Here is a 26,221-nt window from a genome sequence, read left to right on the forward strand (position 1 = left end):
AAAAACACATAATAAAATAATAACAAAAAAAAATAATAAATAAAAAAAAAGAAAAAAAAAATAGAAACAAACATAAAAAAAATAGAAACAAACATAAATAAAAAAAGAAAAAAAAATAGAAACAAACATAAAAAAAAAGAAGTGTTTCGCACAAATTAAAATATATTTTATATTTAAAAAACAGTAAAATAATTAAAAAAAAAACAAAATAAAAAAAGCTACACAATGTACCAATGTATCTATAAAAATAATATTGTAGAATGTACTTATGTTTATAAGAAATTTATGACTATGAATCTGCAATCAATCACAAACAAGTCTGGCTAATTGGCTCTGCCAAAGCCATTTTTCAAAAAAAAAAAAAAAAAGACTTTAATTTTGGCAAATTCCTCAATAATATTGGTATAGTCTAAAGTAGTAGCCAGTGAGGACTCTATTGAATTGAGTGCCAATTTTTTTAGTTTTGTTGGTCTTCTTCGCGCTTCATTTTACTGCTCTTACGGCGACGTAAATTATTGCTTGTCTAGCCTTAGCCTTAAACTCGAGTGACACACACCATCGGACATTTTTCAAATATTCTATTTTGCACACCCTTTCTTATTCCTATGATTATTTTGATGTATTTTCATTTTACTGATTATGCTGCCCACTTGTGATGCCGCCTGATGCGACTGCCTCACCGCATCATAGCACCACACGGCCCTGCCTGGACCTCGCTTTCCAAATATTTTTTCTTGCAGGATGGCTTGTAGGAGGGCACATCTGGATTCATTTCGCAAAATTTGTCCAAAGTATTCCAACTTTCGAGATTTGATGGTGGTTAGTACTAGTGATGTAACGAATGTGATTTTTTGAACATTCGCGAATACGAATGTGAATGCAAATATCTGCTACTAACTTATGCTTAAGCTTTATTACATAACCGTAATTTGGGGTGACTTTGACCGATTCTGTACTTTAATCCTATAAAAATCATATTTTAAATTTTGTTACATTTTTATATATTATGCAAATATGTTATGGGTTTAGGCGTCTACTTTCAGTAGCTTAGATTGTAATTACAAGAAAATAATCATGACAGAAAAAAAAATAAAAAATGCCTTTGGTCAAGTTCACCCCATTTGGGGGGAAGTTGACCGTATATGCTTTTTGGCTGTTAAACTTATTTTTCTTTTAGGATGGGTTAATTTGACCGTTTTTTAAACCATTTTTTCTTAATTGGTTATATCGGTGGATTTAACAACGCTTGGAATATTGATTCTTTTTTTTTAATTTAAAAATTAATTCTTAGATATTTATAAATTTGAATCATTAAAAATGATTTTAAAAATTATACAGGGTGGCTGAAGTATATCACAATAGATCTTTTTCTATATTTTTGGTCAAATTCACCCCAGCGGTCAAAGTAACCCCATTTTACGGAATACCAAATAATAAAATAAAGTGACGGCTGATAATGTAGAGGAAAGTCGCCAATTATGGAATACCATTTTGTTTTGGGGATATAAAATAATACCTTTATGGAAATGAAAACAATTTAATTTTATGACACATCAGTCATACATTTTTATGTAGTAATTAAAAGCCTTCTATTAAATATTTTAATTAACAAAAAAAATCGAACAAAAAAACAAAATCCCAAATGAGTTAACCAAATATGAAATAGGTACCCATATATGGAATATAGGCATAAACCAACATATCAATAACAAAAATAGACATAAACATCTGATATCAAATAAATTTAAATAAGAAAATTGTGAAATATGAAAGAAGTAGCTTAATTCACTTGCAGACATCACAGATCCATGTATGAAACTCTGGACCAGCACAATCATAATGAGCCCACTTACACTTAATCTGTTATTCCATAATTAGGCACCAACGACTGTCCGTATTTGGATTTGTACATTAGTTCAAACTAGTATCAACATCTTCAAGTCGTAATGTTTTAATTACAGAAAGTCATAAAATATCAAAATAAAGGTACTATTGATATACACAATAGCATAACAAGACTGTACGCATGCATAATAACCAATAATACCCGTTGAATATATTTACCTCTGAAATTTTCTGCGAGACGATCAAATAAAACGCGCCTGTCAGACACGTATCGTTCGCGCATCTGACACAGAGGTATGAATACGATAATAAAGAGAGCGACTGAAATAGAGGATGGTCTTGTAGTGCGCTTCCTACTTATATTTTCGGAGAAATCAAGGAATTCCATATTAGGGCACTATTCCATATTTGGTTACTTTCCTCTAATTGTACAAGGTTAAGTTACTTTTTCTTAATAAAAAAAAAGAAGAGAAGTGAATAGATTTTGATTTTATTAACCTAATATTACCTTCAAATTATTTTTTTCTGATGTTCATATTCGCAAAACATTCGCACAAATTTCGCGAATGCGAATACGAATGCAAATGTGCAAAAATATGCGAATACGAATATTAGTTACATCACTAGTTAGTACCTCTTGGTTCTTCCCCATTCTTCTAAGGACCTCCTCATTTGTGATCCGGTTAGTCCAGGGGATTTTAAGAATTCTCAGATAAAACCACATCTCAAGTGCTTCCAATTTTCGGCACATATCTTCGTTCAAGGTCCATGATTCAACACCATAAAAAAGGACAGAGAAGATGTAGCATCGCAGCATTCTTACTTTTATATCTACCAAGAGAAAGGTTGTGGCTCTTGAAAACGGCCCCCATATGGTTGAAGGTGGATCTAGCTTTTCCGATGTGCGTTTTTATCTGTTGGTTGTTGGTCCATTCTTCATTTATTATGGTGCCGAGGTAGTTGTAGTTTGTCACTCTTTCTACAGGGTTTGGTTGATGTAGAGTTGACCTTCTGTTATCGTTTTCTTGCTAATGATCATACGCTTTGTCTTCTTTACTATTCGTTGCAAGATATTTCGGATTTAATCAGATTTATCATTTAGTAAAGTACCTTTAAACTTTGGATAGAATTTAAAATTGAACCTAATGTAACAAATGACTAAGGGTGACTATTCGTTACAGCATTAATAGTATGGTATAGTTAGACCCAAACCCAGACATCCAAAGTGAAAGTTATCCTCCAACACCAAATTGTTCTATATGGTCCATATAATGTTCAGAAAAAAGTCACACCATTTTGAGCATCGGGTTTGAGGGGGAGAGGGGGAGAAATCTGTAAATTCGTAGTTTTTTAGGTTTTTCGTCAATATTTCTAAAACTATGTGGTTTAGCATGAACAACCCTCTACACAAAATTGTTCTACATTAAATTTGAAATAAAAAAGGCCCTATGCATAACCCTTCTAAAATGAACGGTTCCAAAGTTACGGAGGTAGTATAGTATAATTAGTCCAAAAAAAGGCCTAACTCAGACATCCAAAGTAAAAGTTTTCCTTCAACACCAAATTGTTCTATATGGTCCACATATTGTTTAGTAAAAAGTTACACCATTTTGAACGTCCGGTTTGGGGGGGAGATGGGGGAGAAGTCAGTAAATTAGTAGTCTTTTTACGTTTTCGTCAATATTTCTAAAACTATGCTTTTACGTAAAGAATGTTCTATAGAAAAATGTTCTACATAACATTTAAAACAAAAAAGGTTCTACATTATTGTTATAAAATCAACGGTTCCAGAGTTACGGAGGGTGAAAAGTGGAGGTTTTCGATACTTTTTATATTCACCGATTTCTCCCCCCTCTCCCACCCAAACCCGACGCTCAAAATGGTGTGACTTTTTTCTGAACATTATGTGGACCATATAGAACAATTTGGTGTTGGAGGATAACTTTCACTTTGGATGTCTGTATTTCTTGTATATCTGGTATTTCACCCTCCGTAACTCTGGAACCGTTGATGTTATAACAATTATGTATACAAGATTTTTTGTTTTAAATTTCATGTAGATCATTTTTGTATATAACATTGTTTACGGTAAAGCATAGTTTTAGAAATATTGAAGAAAAACGTAAAAAAAACTACTAATTTACCGCCTGCTCCCCCATCTGCCCCCCAAACCGGACGCTCAAAATGGTGTAACTTTTTACTGAACAATATGTGGACCATACAGAACAATTTGGTGTTGGAGGAAAACTTTTACTTTGGATGTTTGGGTTAGGCCTTTTTTTGGACCAGTTATAAAATACTATCTCCGTAACTTTGGAACCATGCATTTTAGAAAGATTATGCATAGGACCTTTTTTAATTTAATGTAGAACAATTTTGTATAGAAGGTTGTTCATGCTAAACCGCATAGTTTTAGAAATATTGACGAAAAACGTAAAAAACTACGAATTTACCGATTTCTCCCCCCTTTCCCCCCCCAAACCCGACGCTAGAAATGGTGTGACTTTTTTCTGGACATTGTGTGGACCATATACCTAGAACAATTTGGTGTTGAAGGATAACTTTCACTTTGGATGTCTGGGTTATGCCATCTTTTGGATCAACTATACTATACTACAGGGTGTCCCGAAAAGATTGGTCATAAATTATACCACACATTCTGGGGTCAAAAATAGTTCGATTGAACCTAACTTACCTTAGTACAAATGTGTTCATATAAAAAGTTACAGCCCTTTGAAGTTACAAAATGAAAATCGATTTTTTTCAATATATCGAAAACTATTAGAGATTTTTTATTGAAAATAGACACGTATCGTTCTTATGGTAGGAACATCTTAAAACAAAATTACAGTATAATTTGTCCAACCCATAACAATTCTATGGGGGTTTTGTTCCCTTAAACCCCCCCAAACTTTTGTGTACGTTCCAATTAATTCATTATTGTGGTACCATTAGTTAATCACAACATTTTTAAAACTTTTTTGCCTCTTAGCATTTTTTCGATAAGCCAGTTTTTATCGAGATACGGCTTATTTTTTAATATATTTACATAAAAATTTTATGGGGGTTTTGTTCCTTTAAACCCCCCAAATGTTTGTGTACGTTCCAATTAAACTATTATTTTGGTACCATTAGTTAAACACAGTGTTTTTAAAACTTTTTTGCCTCTTAGTCTTTTTTTGATAAGTTACCTTTTATCGAGATGGCTTCTTTTTTAATATGGTTCAAAATATACCTAAAAATGTAAATTATAAATAAATTTTCACATATATAAATATGTGGTGGATTCGACAAAAACTTTTTTGCCTCTTAGTCTTTTTTTGATAAGTTACCTTTTATCGAGATGGCTTCTTTTTTAATATGGTTCAAAATATACCTAAAAATGTAAATTATAAATAAATTTTCACATATATAAATATGTGGTGGATTCGACAAATATTCAAAATATCTCGATAAACAGTGGCTTATCGAAAAAATACTAAGAGGCAAAAAAGTTTTAAAAACATTGTGTTTCACTAATGGTGCCACAATAATAATTTAATTGGAACGTACACAAAAGTTTGGGTGGGTTTAAGGGAACAAAACCCCCATAAAATTTTTATGGGGTGGACAAATTTCACTTTAATTTTTATTTAAGATGTTGCTGCCATAAGAATACCACATGTCCATTTTCAATAAAAAATCTCTAAGAGTTTTTGATATATGAAAAAAAATCGATTTTCATTTTTTAACTTCAAAGGACTGTAACTTTTTTTGTGTGCACTAGTGTATATAGGTAAGTGAGGTTCAATCAACCTATTTTTGGCCCCAGAATCTGTGGTATAATTTATGACCAATCTTTTCGGGACACCCTGTATAAGGGAGTACAATCATTATGTGCAACAGATAGTACTTTTATTTGAGTCCATATTGTTGACTTTAATATGTGATTTTGTTCATGAGGATTTGTGGGACTTGTAAATAAATGCTAGTAAATGCTTATAATAAAAATGTTACTAAATGCTCTTATAAAAGAAGTCTCTTGTTTGTCCTTGTCTATTTTTTATATCTTCTTCAGTTGTTCCTTTGTTTGATATTATGAAACCTAAATACTTCTACTTGTCTGTTCCTTTGATTTGTTTACTTTCATTTATTTCCAGCTGTTTTATTTTTGTTTTCTTGGTTGTTAGGTCTTTAGTTTTATTTAGGTTTATTACCATTCCATTCTTTGTATATGCCTGTTCCAGTTTTATCATAAAACTAAGGTCATCTTCGTCTTGTGTGATCACTATTTAGGCATCACCAAAACCTAGGTCATATAGGTATTCGTTTCTTACTGGTATGCCCCATACTTTCTTTTCCATTATTTCAGGTTTTTTCCAGGAATATTTTGAACAGGGTAGGGCATGTGGAACAGCCTGTAGCAATCTCTTTGTCATCTTAAATGGACTGCATATTGTATTGTCCATTTTGATAGCTACTTTGTTTATTTTTGTAGAGTGCTTTTATTGCTTTTTATTAATAGGGAGTTTTTGTGCACACAAATACGTAAACGTAACGTATCTTTTTGACATATACGCTTGCGCAATAATGGTTGAACTCCTGTATCTCGATACGTATTACCTAAAGTAACGCTCTGATAGGTACGTTCAGACGCATCCCTATCGAGACGAAAGTTACCGAATGCACAAGCGGATCTTACCTGATTATGGTGATGCGATTACCTACCAAATCAACATTTCATCAGAGTATCAGAGGATTGCCCGTGTATAAACATTTAAGGTTATATTCATTTAGTCTATTTGAGTAAAGTTATTCTATATTTGTTATTGGAAATTGGAACTTTATAATTTAAAATTTGATTGTTTTTTAAGTTGTCTATTAATAAAGCAAAACAAATAAATCTTGTATTTAACCCATTTATGCCCACAACTATTTTTGTCAAATATATCAATGATTTTCTTAAGAATGTAATAAAATACCCTAAAATTCATTGAAAAATTACTAAAAAAAATTTTCAAAAATTGATTTTCGAAAAACATGTTGGGTCGTTAACGACCAGTTGGGTACGTAGGGGTACACAATAAAAATAATAACTTTTATTCAATTACATTTTATTTTTAAAACAATGAAACAAGTAGTTTAATTATATTACATAAGGTATAAAATAGTTTGTATGATAATTTTTGAAGAATTTATCGTGGAGTGGTTTACATCTATCGCATGCTTTTGTAGTTTTATTTGAACATACACGACATCTTCTTCTTTGAGCACCAATAATAATTAGATGCTGAGTTGATGGGGATGGAGCAGGAATTATTGCAATATTTTGAGGTCCAGTAGAACGGATAGAACGACTTTCCATAATTAGACAATAATGTACAAACTATATGTCATCTAAGTTCTAAGTTTTCTTTTTTATTTTTAAACTGTCGTGCTAGTCTCTAAGCATTAGTTACACAAACATCCAACACCCCTATCCTTATTGGAAAGTACCATTTTTTTCAACCCATTTTTATTCTGTACTTCAAAATGTTGTTGTCCATCAAGTCGACTCCGCCCATAAATTTGTTGTATTGCGAAATTACAAATGGTTGATCTATTTGAATTTCTAGTTTTTTTTTGCTGAATATCCGCTGGCTCTTTGGATTGGCTCAGTTCCATTCTCATTAGATAACATGTTGATACAACAGTTGTAGACTTAAACCATATGTACCAATAAAAAGAGCTGATTTCTTTGGTCCAGAAGGCATCAAACCTTTTTTGTTGTGAAATTCTGACTTAAGCCATTTATCCCAAACATCAGAGATATAGGTATCATCCGATATTGTCTCACTATTCTCAATTTTTTCTATTTCCTCCAGGATTTCTGCGGTAGAAAATGGTTTCTTACTAAAAAAATATTTGCTCATTATGATCATGTGCCCAACGGGTCGTTAACGACCCATCAAAATATAATGTTATATTTATGACATATATCAAATTATTTTCATACTAGTAATATTATAATGTGTTATTATAGTATTTTTACTACAAAAACGTTATTACGTACGTCAAAATTTTTGACGTAAGAGAACTGTCAAAACATTAGAATGTGACTTTTCATTATTGCCGTGTTTATAATAAACATAGCAATAATGAAAAGTCACATTCTAATGTTTTGACAGTTCTCTTACGTCAAAAATTTTGACCTACGTAATAACGTTTTTGTAGTAAAAATACTATACAACTTATGTCAGCGGCGGATCCAGCATCGTTTGGGGGGCCGATTGGCTAAAATGAAAATTAGATCGAAGTAATTTTTAAAAATCTATCGAATGACACCAAATACGGCCCACTATTCCAACCCCTAGAGGTGGGGCGGGGCTCAATTTAAAATCGTAAATGGAAACCCCCCAGTTTTTATTGCAGATTTGGATTCCTTACGTAAAAGTAAGTAACTTTTATTCGGGACATTTTTTCTATTCTATAGAAATAGAATAATATAGAAATAGTCTGTCTCGAGAAATACACTTCCAAATAAAAAACTAAAAAACACGTGTTTAATATTTTTCAAAAACCTATCGAATGACACCGTGTCGTGTTTGGTGGCATTCGATTTGATAGGATTTTGAAAAATATTCAACTTGTGTTTTTTGATTTTTTATTTGAGTTTCTATAGATATTAAACAATTTCTATAAATTACCCATGGTATCACGATAAATCGTTTTTCCGATTATAGCGCCATTTATCCAGAATTCGAAAAAATGTCTCGAATAAAAGTTGCTTACTTTTACGTAAGGAATCCAAATCTGCAATTCAAACTGGGGGTCTCCATTAAATATTTTAAAGTTACCCTCATCCCACGTAGGGGGTCATGTTTGGTATCATTTGATAGATTTTTAAAAATTATTGAACACATATTTTTCATTTTTTCAATCCGATGTTCATTTCGCGAAATATTCAACGGTTCCGGTACTTTTGGTTTGGGACTCCCTATATATTATAAAGTTGACGAAATAAAAATAAATATATGTAGTGAATTATCATTAAAATTTAAAAAACCTACAAAATGAGACTTTATAAGTTAACAACAACAGTAGTTTCGGAAATGTAATAATGAATTAACCAAATGTAATTTTCAAAAAATCAAAATTCATGTCGAAATAGTTTTAATTTTATTTCGTAATGGGAAAGTACATCATGTGACACCTCATTTAAAATCGTTTGAAATACCTAATGATTACAAAAATGTATAATACGTACATGCGCAAAATTTTGGTCAAATGCTTTTTAAACGCATTAATTTTTTTTCGAATCCTGAGAAAACTAATACGAGAATCTTTAAAAAAATTAAACGCAGAATAAAATATTACATTATTACCGAGGGCCGAAAGTCCACTAGAATAAACAAAAAGTTTCTTTTGAATGATATATTTAAAATTAACACGCTGACGTACAAAACGTCTATACACGTCTAATTTCTATTGATGTAATGTGACACAACGTCTATAGACGTTGCATTTTCCCCTATTCTACTTTGCAAAATACAATATAGTGTCACAACACTTGCTTATACATTTGACGCACTGCCCGTCAACGTGTTAAAAATCATACTCAATTTTCTCTTTTTTTCACCCCTGTAACTTATTAAAATAAACATTATAGAAGTTTTCAGGGACTTTCGACCCTCGGTAATAAGGTAATCTTGCATTTTGCGTTTAAATTTTTCAATAATACTTATTAGTTTTTTCAGGATTATAAAAAAATGAATGAATTTAAAAAGCATTGGACCGACATTTTGCACAAGTATTGCCTATACATTTTTGTAATCAGTATCTCAAAAGCTTTTAAATGAGGTGTCACATGATGTACTTTCCCATATGAAGTTTAAAATTTAATTTATTACCATACTTTTATGTGGATGATTGCATCCCGGGACATAAATGACAATCTATCGTACTCGTGGAGAAATACTTACTTCTTTCTATACTTTCATGCACATAAGACATACCTTTTTCCATAAAACTCTTGAACGTAGAATTGGTATTTACTGCATGACTTGCATAAATCGCATGACTTGTTTTGAATGCTCTCAGAACTTAAATTTGATCCAAGATCAGTAGGTCTCATAGTATGATCTATCTGATAAGATGTACCTTGTACATATTTATTATCATCACCCAAATTACGTTGATTTAAAAAAAAATAATTAGTTAGGTATATTGCGACATTTAAATTTTTTACTTTTTAAGTTCTCGGTAGAAGCTTCTGATTCCTTTCGTTTATTTAACATCTTATAACTCTTCGTAAATCACAAACTATATTAATATAAAAAAGAAGAATAAACTCAAAATACTATTAATCACGCTAACAATTTACAAACTAAGATCTGTACGAATCAGTATTAGAGATGTTACCTGCATCGATACCCAAAATGCACTAATTACTAATAATTAATAAGGGTGTTCTTTTTTCGTGGTCAGCTATCGGCGTGTGAACATATTATTTATATTTTCGGAGAATTAATATAGTTTTTGCTAGTCGCGCAATTTTCGAGAGATTTTCGGCGAATCTGTTATCTGCAAACGATTTTATAATAATACGTGGAGATGCTTAAGTTGCGTTCACATTATATAGGATTACATATTTTTTTAAATATGCTTATTGTGATCATTTTTAATTCTTAATTTATAAGGATTATAAATTACTCATTTCCAAATACACTGGCGTCACTGGCCCGTTTTAGTCAAGTCCCATACTAATAAAATATATTTATATGTAATTCATAATTCATATAATATTGTAATTTTGACATGTATAATTATTCATTTGAAAAAATTAATAAATGTTTTTGTAATCTTTCTATTATAATTAAAAAAAAAAATAAATCACTTGGGTTGAGAGGGGGGGCCGATCGCCCCCCCTGGATCCGCCACTGACTTATGTTTAACTATATAAAATGAATTTAAATAATAAAATAATTTATTTAAATGTACTTACAAATGTTTGAATGAAGCCATGCTGCGAACGTTATTCAAGTTCTGTTTTCGCGTACACTCTACGAACACTACGAGCGAAATAAAGGGTTTGCACTAAATAAATTGCTTACTTGCATAGTCAGGAAAGAACTTGTAAACAAACGGTGATTGGTAGATTCGACATATTTGCTTGAACTTGAAACATATTTTTGTTAGTTGGGTCGTTAACGAACCGTTGGGCATAAATGGGTTAAGAAATACAGTGATCACCACAATAACTAGATAAACAAATGACCTAATTTCAGTAAAAATTTCAAATAAATATGAACAAACTATTTACATTATACTGGAATTCTGATGTAGGTACAATAATTTACAACTAAAAAGTAGGTATAAACTAAAATAAAAAATTTAAAATTAACGAAAAATAATATTTTTATATTTAAATATAAGCAATTAAAACCATACAATTTCATCATTCACCTTTACCTTTTTTTATATTTATATATTAATTGTATCTATATTGTGTAAACATTGTTTTATTTTTTTTAATGTCAACGGAATTTAAAAATGACTTTACGTTACGTTAGGCAGTTACAAAAACTACCTATTAACGTTCATCATTCTTACGGTACGTTAGTGCTTTACGTATAGGGAGATACGTTACGTTACGTACTTACAAAAACTCCCTATTATTCATGAATATTATTTTAAAAAGATGTACAACAATAATAAAAATTAATAAAAGCTATTTACTTATATGGTAGAAAAATGTAGGTGAAATAGTTTCATCAGTACCTATAATTAAATTTTTAGTGTATGGCACAATGGATAATAGTGATGCCTTGCTAGATAATGCTATAGAAGCAGCCAAGAAAGCTGTGCAGTTTGACCAAGAAGGTGAGCAAAAAATTGCTGCTTACTATTATGAAGCAGCAGCACGGTTTTTGGGACAATTGGTGGTATCGATAGCCACAGATGATCCTGAAAAAGCACAATCACTACAAGAAAAATCCAACAAGTATCAATCGAGGGCAAATGAATTAAGAAATAATGTACCTCAGGAACATAGAACGGTTAATGAAGATGGGAATAAATCTAGGTTAGTGATAAATATCTTTATTTTTTAGGAAATGCTTTCAGAAATAAATTTGTTTAAAATTACCTTCAAATTTAGAATCATTCACTTACTCATTTGGTATAGTATAGTAGTATAATTTCTTTGTCTTTTCTTAGCCTCTGGAGAATAGTTGTTAGTTGTGTGGTGTATATGTATGATACCCTTACAGGGCCGCCGCTAAAGTGTTGGCCGCCCGTGTGCAACTTAATATTTGCCGCCCCCTTCCAACACTCTAGTCGTTTTACCATAGGTATCATTTAAAGAAATCTGCAGGAGACCGTAACGCGTATATGAATAATAATAATTGCTCTGATCTCGACGTTACTTTTAGACCTGGATCCCGCGTATCAAAAAAAGCTATTATTATTATGTCAATATAATATACAGAAATGCAATCTTGCACTAATACCTACATATGTGTAAGTTTTGTTTACAAGACTACTTACAACATTCGGCATGCTTAATTGTTTACTAATATATTTAAATATAGGCCTGGATCCCGCGTACCAAAAAAAGTTGATTAATTGCAAGCTGAAAATTTGTTAATAGCTTAACGGTGTCTAGTCGGACAAACTTTGATGCATGGAAACACTGGAACAGGGGAAGTTTTAATTGTGGAACAGGTTACAAATTTGGAACGTCAGACTACGAAAACGTTCCATGTTTTTTATCGGACATAACTTCTAATTGATTTGTTACCATTTCATTAAACTCTCACGCAAAAATCAGACTGGTGTTTATCACCAACTGGGCATTTTAATGAGTTGAACACGAAGAACATGTCAAATGACAGGAATCATGTTGGTTAGTAAAAGCAGTCTGATTTTTGCATGAGAGTTTAATGAAAGGGTAACAAATCAATTGGATGCTCTGTTCGACAAAATACATGGGACGTTTTCGTAATCTGACGTTTCAAATTTTTAAACTGTTCCACAATTAAAACTTCCTCTGTTCCAGTGTTCCCGTACATCAAAGTTTGCCCGACTAGACACTGTTAAGCTATTAACTTTTCAGCTTGCTATTAATCAACTTTTTTTGGTACGCGGAATCCAGGCCTATTTAAAATACAGTAGTGTGCAAAAGAAACGGGCACACTACTATATATTACAAACAAAATCGTTTATCAAAAGCGTGTCTAAAATCATCAAATTCTCAACTTAGGCTGAACTATAACCCATCTATAACTATACATAAGCATAAAAGAACAATAATATAACAGAGCAACCATCGAGTAAAAAAAAAAGATTTTTTTAAACCACCGAGTAATAAAAAAGACTTCTTTATTACTCAATGAGAGCAACTTAACAAGCACTTATCTAAATTCTCTAAAAGTATCCTATTGTCGTATCGTACTCTCTTAACAAATCATAAATGTTCAGAATTTGAAAAAATCGCATATGGACCACTTAGATAAAAATGTCTTAAAGTCCGAAAGCCGCCAGCCACTTTGAATTGCCGGAAAAGCCGCCAGTCGGAACTACTTTATGACTACAGCTGCAAAAGGGCAGTTCATATATAATAAATAACATTTTCTGGCATTTTTGTTTAGATTGTTTTGAATATTTGAGTTTATAGAAATTTCTGAATCATTACTATTTAATTTTTTGGATTTATTTTCGTTTTAAAAAAGTATTATCATCAGTGGCCTGCTTTTGGCCGCCCCTATAATCGGCCGCCCGTGTGCGATGCATACTTTGCACACATGGTGGCGGCGGCCCTGGACCCTTAACATACATTGGTAGTACCACATTTCAAATGTCTGTAATTCTTATGAGTATATTGATACTTAAGGTTATAGAGAATCTTCATAACACAATTAAAAGGACTTCTAGCTTTTTCAATAAAAGTTTTTATTTCTTAACACATTCGCGGACACGCTGTCATTTTATACACGTATTCTTATGGGGTAAATGACTTCATATGCAGTCATGACCGCGAATGTGTTAATATTGCAGCCTAAATAGCATATTTTCTCCATCTTTTCTAACAAATTGCTTATTGTAATTTGGGCATTTATGTTGGTGTTCTTACCAATGATCATTATTTTTGCCTTACAATTTAGTTGTATGCTGTATTTGTTACATGGTTCTACAACATTATTCATCATCATTTGGAGCCGCTGCACACTATCTCTTGCCTGCAAAGGTAAAATAGTATATGCGAAAAAAGTGAGTCTTGAGATAAATGACTTTTTGTTCTTTTGCTGTGCCGTTTTGTCATTTATAAAGTTAGACAAATGAAAATTGGAATATAAGAAAAGTATGTTATTATAATAATTATTACAACAGCGAATAGGTGTAGTGTTTTCAAATGTGCTGGTAAAGTGACATATACTGTTTTACCATTTTTCCAGTTTACCTAAAGAGCATATAAAAGACTTTATACGTATATATACCGTCGGAGGAGATAAAAATTCCCATTTGTCATACTATGGTAAAAGAGTATATGACATGTTATACTATTTTACCATTGAAATTGGGACTTGGGACACTGTTTTTAGCATATACCATATATATCCTGTTTTACCAGTAGAGTTTCAGAAAATAGATATGATATAATACCAGGGATAAGCAGTGTAAGACTATGTATACTATTCTGCCTTTGTAGAATTTGCTGAATATACTGTTTTACCATAGCAGAGACGCAAGTTCACATACTCATATATTGTTTTACCAGGTTCACATTTTGAAAACTAAATGAGATAGAAATAAACTAGAAATTGCATAAGAAAGATCGAAAAAAATAACCCAGTTTCGGCTGCAAATTCAAAAATCGATATTTTTCACATATACTATTTTACCTTTGCAGGCAGATTAGGTATCTGCCAGCAATACTGTATCGCCTGCATATCTAATATTGTTTATAAGTGGACCATTTACTGCGATACCATCTTCTGATTCGTCCAAGACTTCTCTAAAGATGTTTCCAGGGTAAATGTACCACAGCTATTTCTCAGTCGGAATTATTATTTTTAATTAGTTGGTTTGATTTAGATGAGCATGAGACATGACAGTTCAAATAAAACACTAGATAACTATAGAGAATATAATGTCAACAAAATTTTAAGTCCCTTTTTACATACAAATATTAATTTTGATTTCAATAGTTTATAAGAACAAAAGTAAGTAATTAATTAAAAAAAAATAAACCAGAACCAGCTGTTTCCTTCACATAAATAAAAAAATCATTGTATTTTAGTCCCCTTTTTAGACCCCTTAACCCAATCTAAATTGTACCTTGTTCTTTCTTGTTTTCTCCCATAAAATAAAATAAAATCTATTACCGTCCTTATTTCCTTCAATAAAAAAAAATCATTTGCCTGGATAAACACACTGCAATCTTCCTTAAATTTTGTCAAAATGTCACGTCAAATATCGAACTTCTAAATAAATCTGCCAAATTTATTATTTCCAATATACTGAATAAATGTAAATCTGGTAAATAAATGTACTTCTATTACTTCTTTAAAGCCTCAGGATCGATAAATACATACAATTACTGAATACCGGAACACCCTTTAACATACAAAAGGGTCTATTACACGACTCTCAGCCTGGCCATCAATAAACATCGAATTAATCTCTAGAGGATTTTCCAAGACAAATCTTTACGTGCCCCAAATTTCCAGCACACCAACGGATACCTCAATAAGGGAATTCCCAGTACATCCCACCAAAGGATTGAAAAAGTACCATTTCAATTAAAAAAACTGGGAATCCAAATCTCCGACCAGGCTTCAAGTGCTTTCTCAAAAATGTTTATTGAAAAGAATGAACGTTGTTGATTTGCTAACAAGGCGTTCAAAACAAAAAACTCTACAACAAAAATCTTCTCTCACTGACTCACACAAAAAGCATATACATCCAAACATACAAATTATACATCCTCCAAGGACAAAATAATCGGTTATAAACAACCAAAACTCAACAAACGTTACTACTAAATTTTCAACCGTAATAACTCCACCTTTCCTTCCGGAAAGAAAATTAAGTTTCTTTGAATTGAATCCCAAAGAAACTTGTTAAAAATACATACTATGTTACACTATCTACATCAGAATCCGATTCAACGTGGCTATCAGAGTTCTGTGGGTGAGGTTTCAAGTCTTTCACATGCCAGTGACCAATAGACTTACCATTATCATTTATTAATTCATATGTACAATAACCAACCTTACGCTTTACTCTAAAAGGTCCAACAAATCTATCAGCAAACTTAGATGTAAAATAATTAGCTTTATCAGAAAGAACATAGTTCTTTTTCCAAACTAAATCATTTTCCTTAAAATGAACATCCCTTCTTCTTAAATTATATCTTTCTCTGGTGTTATCTGAAGCTTTATCAATCCGCTTCTTAACCCAGTCTCTCAACCTATTCATATTTTTAGAACGATCATACACACGTTGTTTATTTTCTTCATTCCCTATTTTTAGATGATATTCACTTCCATGAGTCATCATCTCACAACCAAAATTAATGAAGTATGGTGTTTGACCTGTCACCTCATGTTTGGCAGTTCTAATAGCACAACCTAGTTCAGGTAAATTAACATCCCACAACCTATGATTATCTTTAACATAAGCCATCAACATGGTTTTCATGATACGATTAATTCGTTCAGTAGGGTTTGGATGAGGGGTAAAATTTGGAGTAAAAAGAAATCTGATTCCAAACTCTTGACAAAAAGATCTTAAAATATTACCTTTGAACTGACTTCCATTATCACATTTTAAGACTCTGGGAACACCAAACAAAAGAAATACATTTTCTTTTAAAATTTTACTTATAGAAGTGGCAGTTGCCTTTCTCAGAGGGAATAAAAGAGGAAATTTACTGAACTTATCAGTAACTACCAAAATCCAAGTATTACCAGCTGAACTTCTGGGCAATGGTCCAAATAAGTCCATACTGATGATCTCCCAAGGTTTTGTGGGTTCGACAGCCTGTCCCATATGTCCTGCAGGACTTTTCTGTTCAGGCTTCGTCCTTAAACAAACCTCACATTTCCTTATATATTTCGTAATGTCCATTTTCATAAAAGGCCAATAGAAAAGGCGATATACACGATGAAATGTTTTGTAGATACCTAAATGACCTGAAACACAAGAATCATGACACCTCTGAAGTATCTTATCTCGAAAATCTTTTGGAACTACAAGTTTCCAATATTCACAATCATCTCTTAAACTCGGAAAATCTTGATCAATATATTTATACAACTTATTATTTGCTAGTCTCCATCTGACAAATTTTAAAGGATTTTTATTTACATTATTACACATTTTCTTATACCATTTATCACTGGTAGAAGAAAAATCATATTCGTCACATTCGGGGTTTATTGCTTGAACATTACTTATTTCTACAGAATTTATCATATGTACACTATCAACAGGTAGTTCTAAAGCTCGCGAAAGGGTGTCAGGAACTATGTGATCCTTACCTTTGCGATGCAGTACTTCATAGTCAAACTGTTGCAGACGTAAGGCCCATCTACCAAGTCGTCCTTGAGGGTCCTTCAAATTGTCCAACCATAACAACGAGTAGCAATCAGTGATTACGTAGAACTTATAACCATCTAGATAAGCTCGTAAAGTTTCACACGCCCACAAAACACAGAGGCATTCACGCTCAACACTGCTATAGTTTCTCTCGGCTCTATTTAGAGTTCTAGACAAATAACAAATTACATGTTCAGTTTCATCATACTTTTGAGTAAGGACAGCTCCAAGACCATACGCTGACGCATCAGTTTGTACGTAAAAAGGTTTGTCAAAATTAGGACTAGACAAAATAGGTGCTGAGACAAGAGCGTCTTTAATACTCTGAAAAGCTTCCTCACAAGCTTTGTCCCAAACGAACTTCTTGTTCTTTTGTAATAATCTACACAAAGGTGAAATAAGATCTGAATAACTATTTACAAACTTACGATACCATCCTATAACTCCAAGGACTCTTCTGACTTCAGTGACATTGGTGGGTCGTGGAAGATTCACAATGGCCTCTACTTTTGCCGGATCTACAGACAGACCACTAGAGTTAACAACATAACCCAAGTATTTAAGTTCTGACACACAGAAAGAACATTTTTCTTTATTAAGGGTCAAATTGGCTTTTTTCAATCTGGCAAAGATTTCTGTCAAGACTTCGACATGTTTATCGTAAGTTGACGTAGCCAGACATATATCATCTAAGTACACAAAAACATACTCAGAGAGTTCAGGACCTAATAGATTATCTACTAATCTTTGAAACGTAGCTGGAGCGTTGTGCAATCCGAAAGGCATACGACAATACTGGAAAAGTCCACGCCCTGGCACAGTAAACGCCGTGTACTGCTTGCTCTCTTCAGTAAGACCCACCTGCCAATAGGCACTCTTAATGTCCATTGTTGACAAATATCTAGCTCCACCTAACTTACTTAAAATGTTGTTCTGAAGCTATTTTCTTGTGGCATTTTTACAATTTTAACTATTTAGAATGGGAAATAAGTTTATTTTGAAATTTTTTTTATTTAAAGTTTATTTTATTTATTTCGAAACGTTAATAAAAAATCATTTAAAATTACTTAAAATGCTATTTATATAGGGTAAAGGATAAGCATCACGCTCAGTAACACGATTTACTTTCCTAAAATCAACGCAAAAACGCCATTCCCCATTCTTTTTAGGTACCAGCAACACTGGTGAAGACCATCCGCTGTGTGACTGTTCGACAACACCAAGCTTCAGCATTTTCTCCAGCTCCTTGTTGATCATACCCTGCTTAATTGGTGATACCGGATAAAACCTCTGCTTGATTGGTTCTTGTTGACTAACTACAATTTTGTGTTGAACTACATTAGTACAAGTTAATTTGTCTGGGTCGATACTAGAAAAATAAGAATCAACGAGTTCGTTAAGCTGTTTACGTTGCTCTGGTAGAAGTTCAGATTCCGATTGTATCGAATTAACCACTGGAACACTCATAACTTCCGAAGAGAAAAACCACTCTCCTTTTCGTAAATCTGGTACAATACCCATTCGCACCCAGAAATCTACACCTAGTACTAAAGAGTGTCTACACTGTGGCCAAACGAAAACATCAATTACCTTAACAACATCACGAAGTTTTATAGGCACCGAAGCTACACCTAATAAAGGACTCTGACTACCATCCGCAACTCTGCAAGACCCATCTGGAACAGTTTTTAAATGTACACCTAAACTACGTAAAATCTCCCATGTAGGCATATTTACAAAAACTTTATTGGCTCCACAATCCAATAAACCGAATACTGTCTTACCTAAGATATCAACTTCTACATAAGGACATTCACTGTCATTACTCTGTGCTAAAATATAATCTAAAACTAACTTAAATGAATAAAAATTATCACTACCTTCTTCCTTATCGACCGTTAACTGTCCGTTCCGATTCGAGATAGCCCGGTCGTCCACTATCTCCGGTTGCCGTTTCCCGAATTATTTCCAGAATTGTTTCCAGTTCTAGAATTATTATTGTTACGATTCTGTGAATTACATTGAGGACAAGTATTTTTAGTAAAACCTTCCTTGTTACAACCAAAGCATCTAAACACACGTTTTGGCCTCTTACAGTCCTTAACCACGTGACCATACTCATTACAGCGCCAGCATTTAGGTACAAACGCCTCTACTTCTTGTACAACGTGATGACGAGAAGAATTAGCTCTACTACTAGAAGAAGGCTTAAACGACTCAATATTAATTCGAGTTTGCTCAATTTTTCGACACAAGTCAATTAAATCAAAAGGACTCTTTACTTCGACTAAAGTTAATCTTTCCTGATAAAAAGGTAAAATGTTTTTAAGTAACACCTGCATTTTTAAACTGTCCGGAACTGGTGTTGGCATTTGTTCGAACTTACTGGTCATCTTGGCAACAAACATACCAATAGATTCGTTAGATTCCTGAGTAGTATGAAGAATATCCTGCCAGATCTCATCTGCAGAAAGGGTAAATTCTTCCTTCATTAAGCTCACTAAACTATCCCAGTTGCTAGCATAGTTCCTATACAATTTATAAAAACCTAAAGCGTTACCAGTAAATAAATCTCTAGCACAAGAAAATAACTGAATTTTATTTACATTACGTGACCTACAATACTCCTCAACTTCTTCAAGAAAAACAGAAAAATTTTGTGGTTTACCAGAATACTTAATTCCCCACTTATATACAGGTTCTGAAGGAAAGTCACTATTAGATGACAAGAAAACAATGGGATTAACTGTTGAATTCGAAGTTTGATTTGTTTGGTTACTCACATTCGGTGCAGAAATATTTCGAGTAGGGGTAGAATTACCATTAGGGTCATTTAAATTAAGACCTGATAAATCAATATGATGATAAAAATTAGGATCAGTAGGCATCTCTACAGAAACAACATTACTAGTTTTCAAAACATTAGACTTAGTAGTATATTCACCTATCAAATCCATCAATTTCTTTAACAATGCAGAACGCTTTGACATTTCATCAGTGTCTGTACTGTGAATACGGTTCAATCTACCTGAAAGATGTGCAAACTTAGTCTCAATCCTTCTTATTTGGTTTGCAGTACATGTAAAAGCATTAATAATATTCAGAATCTCTTTTAATTTATTTTCACAACTTGTCAACTCAGCAGGAATATCAGGAGGTAAATCAAAGTTAGGGATTTTGCCAAATTTTTCTAAAACAAGGCAACTACGCAAAGTACTCTTTAACTCTTCTACCTTACAATTAGTCAAAATAATACCTCTCATTTGCAACTCAACTTCAAGTTCGTCTTTGACCAAACGGTCAACATCAAGTTTAAACGACATTTTCTTTTAGAGAAATTAAAATACACAAAAAAAATAAGACAAGAAAACCTCTACCTGACTTTAAATAAAAGTACATTTAACTTTTGATTATTAATTTTCAACTCCTGTAACTCTACGTAACCTATGTCTTACTTGAACTATCTAAAAAAAAAATAAAAATCTCGGGTGGTTGAAAAGCCCCTTAAGTTGGCCGCCAAAAATGTACCACAGCTATTTCTCAGTCGGAATTATTATTTTTAATTAGTTGGTTTGATTTAGATGAGCATGAGACATGACAGTTCAAATAAAACACTAGATAACTATAGAGAATATAATGTCAACAAAATTTTAAGTCCCTTTTTACATACAAATATTAATTTTGATTTCAATAGTTTATAAGAACAAAAGTAAGTAATTAATTAAAAAAAAAATAAACCAGAACCAGCTGTTTCCTTCACATAAATAAAAAAATCATTGTATTTTAGTCCCCTTTTTAGACCCCTTAACCCAACCTAAATTGTACCTTGTTCTTTCTTGTTTTCTCCCATAAAATAAAATAAAATCTATTACCGTCCTTATTTCCTTCAATAAAAAAAAATCATTTGCCTGGATAAACACACTGCAATCTTCCTTAAATTTTGTCAAAATGTCACGTCAAATATCGAACTTCTAAATAAATCTGCCAAATTTATTATTTCCAATATACTGAATAAATGTAAATCTGGTAAATAAATGTACTTCTATTACTTCTTTAAAGCCTCAGGATCGATAAATACATACAATTACTGAATACCGGAACACCCTTTAACATACAAAAGGGTCTATTACACGACTCTCAGCCTGGCCATCAATAAACATCGAATTAATCTCTAGAGGATTTTCCAAGACAAATCTTTACGTGCCCCAAATTTCCAGCACACCAACGGATACCTCAATAAGGGAATTCCCAGTACATCCCACCAAAGGATTGAAAAAGTACCATTTCAATTAAAAAAACTGGGAATCCAAATCGCCGACCAGGCTTCAAGTGCTTTCTCAAAAATGTTTATTGAAAAGAATGAACGTTGTTGATTTGCTAACAAGGCGTTCAAAACAAAAAACTCTACAACAAAAATCTTCTCTCACTGACTCACACAAAAAGCATATACATCCAAACATACAAATTATACATCCTCCAAGGACAAAATAATCGGTTATAAACAACCAAAACTCAACAAACGTTACTACTAAATTTTCAACCGTAATATATGTTAATAATGCAATAAGCATCCAACCCTGTCAAAACCCTGTTCTAACTGTAAAGATCTAGGACAGTTTATTTTGGAATCGCACTGTTGCTTTTTGTTGAAGATATAAGTTTGAAATGAGTTTATCCTTACCATCAAGTTTTACCATGATGTTTTTAGGATATCAATTAGTTTCCCATGTGGTACTTTGTCAAATGCCTTCTCGAAATCAATGAAATATGTATACATATTGCAGGTGATATCTCTGACTGTATTAGAACTTGCAAACTAAAAAGTACTTCCCTTGTTCCGAGTCCTGCTCTGAATCCAAATTGGTCTTCACTTAGGTGTTCACATAATTTATTGTATTTGCAGTGTGCTAGTACTTGGAGGGGATACGAGAAACGAGCGTGCGCGAATAGCGGAGAAATCTTGCAACTTTCTTAAATAATTCACATTGTCAATTGAAGTTGTCAAATTGACCTATATTTCATACCTACTGTCATTGAAGAAGAAAAATTATATGTTACTCCACAATATTGAGATGCAATTATTATATAAAAGTAAATTTAATTAATTGTATTTTGCTTGCAGTACTGCATTTTAATAATCAATTTTATTTACTACATACAATTGTTTACCTTTTAATGACATACCCTCAGCTCAGTCTTACTTTTTCTTCTTATAATTTTTTTGGGCTATGCCTTGACAATTATCCAGCAACCAGGACTAATATAATTGGCCAATATAATTAAAAGTGCTAAAAATATCGCTGAGCTATGAAACCAGGTGTCGCTTTTCCGAACTTGCACGGTCTCAATATGCGCGAGTGAGTCATAGAAAGTAGTAGTTCAAGTACATGGTTCATCTAACTACTTAAGGGGAACGGAACAAAATGCAAAATTTTGACGCATGTCAAAATTGTCAATGTGTTTTAAATGTATTTATTTTTTTGTAGTATCTATTTTTTTATTTTTTGTATAGAATCCTGAGAAAACTAATAAGTATTTTTTTTTTGAAAAATTTAAACGCAGAATGAAAGATTACCTTATTACCGAGGGCCGAAAGTCCCTGAAAACACTTCTATAATGTTTATTTTAATAAGTTACAGGGGTGAAAATAAAAGAGAAAATTGAGTGTGATTTTTAATTGCAAATATTTCATTCAAAAGAAACTTTTTATTTATTCTAAGGGACTTTCGGCCCTCAGTAATAAAGTAGTCTTTCATTCGGCGGTTGAATTTTTCAAGAATACTTATTAGTTTTCTCAGGATTCGAAAAAATGAATACATTTAAAACACATTTAAAAATTTGACATGGGTCAAAATTGTGCATTTTGCTCCGTTTCTCTTAATCTATGTTCTTCACATTTCCTAGCGTTGGCTTTTTTGGACAGTGGATAGAATAGTAATAGCCAGCCTTTTGGTAAGTGCTGTGATTTGGTGTACCTCTAATAGCTTTAAAATTTCACCATGCACTTCATCAGGTCCTGGTGATTTCCTATCTTTAATTCACTATGTGGCCATATTTATTTCTTTGTTTATTTTGTGAGCCGTAGGAATTGTCTATTTCAGTTGGTCTTGTATGTTGTCAATTAATTCTTGCATGTATTCTTTCCATCCTCTTAATTTATCGTCAAATGTAGTCAAATATTTCCTTTGATGTCTGCAACTATACCTGGATTGCATTGTTTGTTAATGTTCTATACCGCTTTAATCTTTTTGTACATCTGGAAATCATCAGGTTTGCTTTGTAGTCTTTCAATTTCCAAACATGTCTTCATCAGCCATGCTTCGAAGTTAAAATTGAAACATCAAATGAGCTTAATTTTAAAGTAAAAATTATACAAATATTTTACGGTTATCCCTACTTTTTTTGTCTTTACACGGCAAATTACGTGTAGTAAAATTCTCACTGGTATGGATATGTAAACATTACATGACAAATGCCATTAACTTTAAAGAGATGGCTTTTGAATGTTCTTGGATAACTGTTACTTGTAAAATTGCGTCATTAATTCAGTTAATTAATATGATAATTTTTTCACAAACTATGTATTCAGTGATTGTAATAATTTATAGACTGTACAACTAATACTCAATCGAGAAAAGAGGAAAAGTGATAAAGTGATTTTTTAATAATATATTGTTACTACGGAACGCTTACAATTTTGAACATCTTTAACAAAAAAATACTTGGATCACAGAATATAACCTGCTGTATTCTGTGCTTGGATCTTCCATAAATAATAAACAATAAATGCTATTCTTCGTATTGGGTGATTAACGTCTCGCCGTTGAACATGACCAAACCATCTTAACCTATGCTCTCTCATTTTGGCATCAATTGGTGCCACACCTAGACTTCCCCTAATATACTCATTTCTAATTTTATCCTTCTTTGTCACTCCACTCATCCATCTAAGCATTCTCATTTCCGCCACATGCATTCGTTGTTCCTCTTTCTTTTTCATGCCCAACATTCAGTTCCGTACATCATAGCCGGTCTTATGGCTGTTTTATAGAATTTTACCTTCAGCTTCATTGGAATTTTTCTGTCACACAACACACCACTCGCTTCTTTCCACTTCATCCATCCAGCCCTAATTCTATTGCATGCATCTCCATCTATTTCTCCATTACTCTGTAATACCGATCCTAGGTACTTAGAACTATTGCTTTTCACAATCATTTCACCATCCAAAGATACCATTTTATTTGTAGTAGCTCCATCTTTAAATGAACATTCCAAATACTCTGTTTTTGTCCTACTAAGTTTTAAACCTTTTTCCTCCAGAGCTTGTCTCCACTGTTCCAGTTTTTGTTCTAAGTCTCTTTCACTATTTCCTACTAACACGACATCATCAGCATACATTAAGCACCATGGAATGTTACCCTGTAGTTTCGCTGTTATCTGGTCCAAAACTAATGAGAATAAATACGGACTAAGCACAGAGCCTTGGTGCAATCCTACTTTCACATGAAATTTATCAGTCTCTCCCACACCTGTTCTAACACTAGTCGTTACTCTCTCATACATATCCCTCACAATCTTTACATATGCACCAGGGACTCCTTTCTTATTGAGTGCCCACCACAGAATCTCTCGAGGAACTCTATCATATGCTTTTTCAAGATCAATGAATACCATATGAGCGTTTGTTTCTTTACTCCTGTATTTTTCCATCAACTGCCTTATAATGAAAATTGCATCTGTTGTTGATCTACCCTGCATAAAGCCAAATTGATTCTCGGATATTTCGGTCTCTTCACGTATCCGTCTATCAATTACTCTTTCCCATATTTTCACGGTGTGGCTAAGCAGTTTTATTGCCCTGTAGTTTGTACATTGTTGTATATCTCCCTTGTTTTTGTAAACAGGTACCAGTATACTGCTTCTCCATTCGTCTGGCATTTGTCCAACTTCCATAATTCTATTAAATAGACCTGCTAGCCACTTTGTTCCTGTCTCTCCCAATGCTCTCCATACTTCCCCAGGAATATCATCTGGTCCTACCGCTTTTCCTTTCTTTATTTTTTGAAGCACTTGAGCCACTTCCTCGTTGGTTATTTTGGTGACCATTGCTGCTACTGTCTCCGTTGACGCTACAGGCTGTCTGTCAAATTCTTCATTTAATAAGCTGTCAAAGTACTTTCTCCATCTCTTTTTGACATCCCTTTCGTGAACTAGTATTTTATTATTTTCATCTCGGATACATCTAATCTGATTAAAATCTTTTGCTTTCTTTGCTCTCTGTTTGGTTATTTTATATATCTTCGTTTCGCCTTCCCTGGTATCAAGTTGATCGTATAGGTTTGAATACGCTTCTGCTTTGGCTTTTGCTACTGCTACTTTCGCTTCCTTTTTCGCCACCATATAGTTTTGAAGATCTGTGTCGGATCTGGTTTCTTGCCACTTTTTATATAATTTTCTCTTCTCTTTTATTTTTGCCTTGTACTTCGTTTGACCACCACCAAGTCTCTTTATCCTTAAACTTTTTTCCTGACGTTTTCCCAAGTATTTCAATAGCAGTGTCCCTAATACTACTGGCCATTTTTCTCCAAATTGTATTAGGGCTTCCTTTCATGTTCCAACAAATTTTTTCTACTATTTTTCTCCTGAATAGACCTTCTTTCTCATCTTTCAGCAGCCACCACTTGATTTTTTGTGGTCCTCTCCGATATTTTTGTTTAGTTTCGCTTTTTACTTCGATGTCCAGAACAAGCAGCTTATGTTGGCTTACTGTCTCACTAACTATTACCTTGCAGTCCTTGCATTCACGTATGTC

General features: G+C 32.8%; 1 protein-coding gene across 2 annotated transcripts in view; it reads left to right on the forward strand.

Moving 5' to 3' along the window:
- LOC114331133 (calpain-7) overlaps positions 1 to 26,221 on the forward strand; it is a 105,522-nt gene that overhangs the window by 3,554 nt on the left and 75,747 nt on the right. The window contains exon 2 of one of the 2 annotated variants that reach the window (XM_028280615.2): positions 11,602 to 11,887. The exons of the other annotated variant lie outside the window; for it this stretch is intronic. Coding sequence (XP_028136416.1) covers positions 11,613 to 11,887 — 275 coding nt within the window. The 5' untranslated portion in view covers positions 11,602 to 11,612. The remainder of the gene's footprint in view (positions 1 to 11,601; positions 11,888 to 26,221) is intronic. 2 annotated transcript variants of the gene reach the window in all.

This window comes from Diabrotica virgifera, chromosome 5 (assembly GCF_917563875.1).
Source record: "Diabrotica virgifera virgifera chromosome 5, PGI_DIABVI_V3a".
NCBI lineage: Eukaryota > Metazoa > Arthropoda > Insecta > Coleoptera > Chrysomelidae > Diabrotica > Diabrotica virgifera.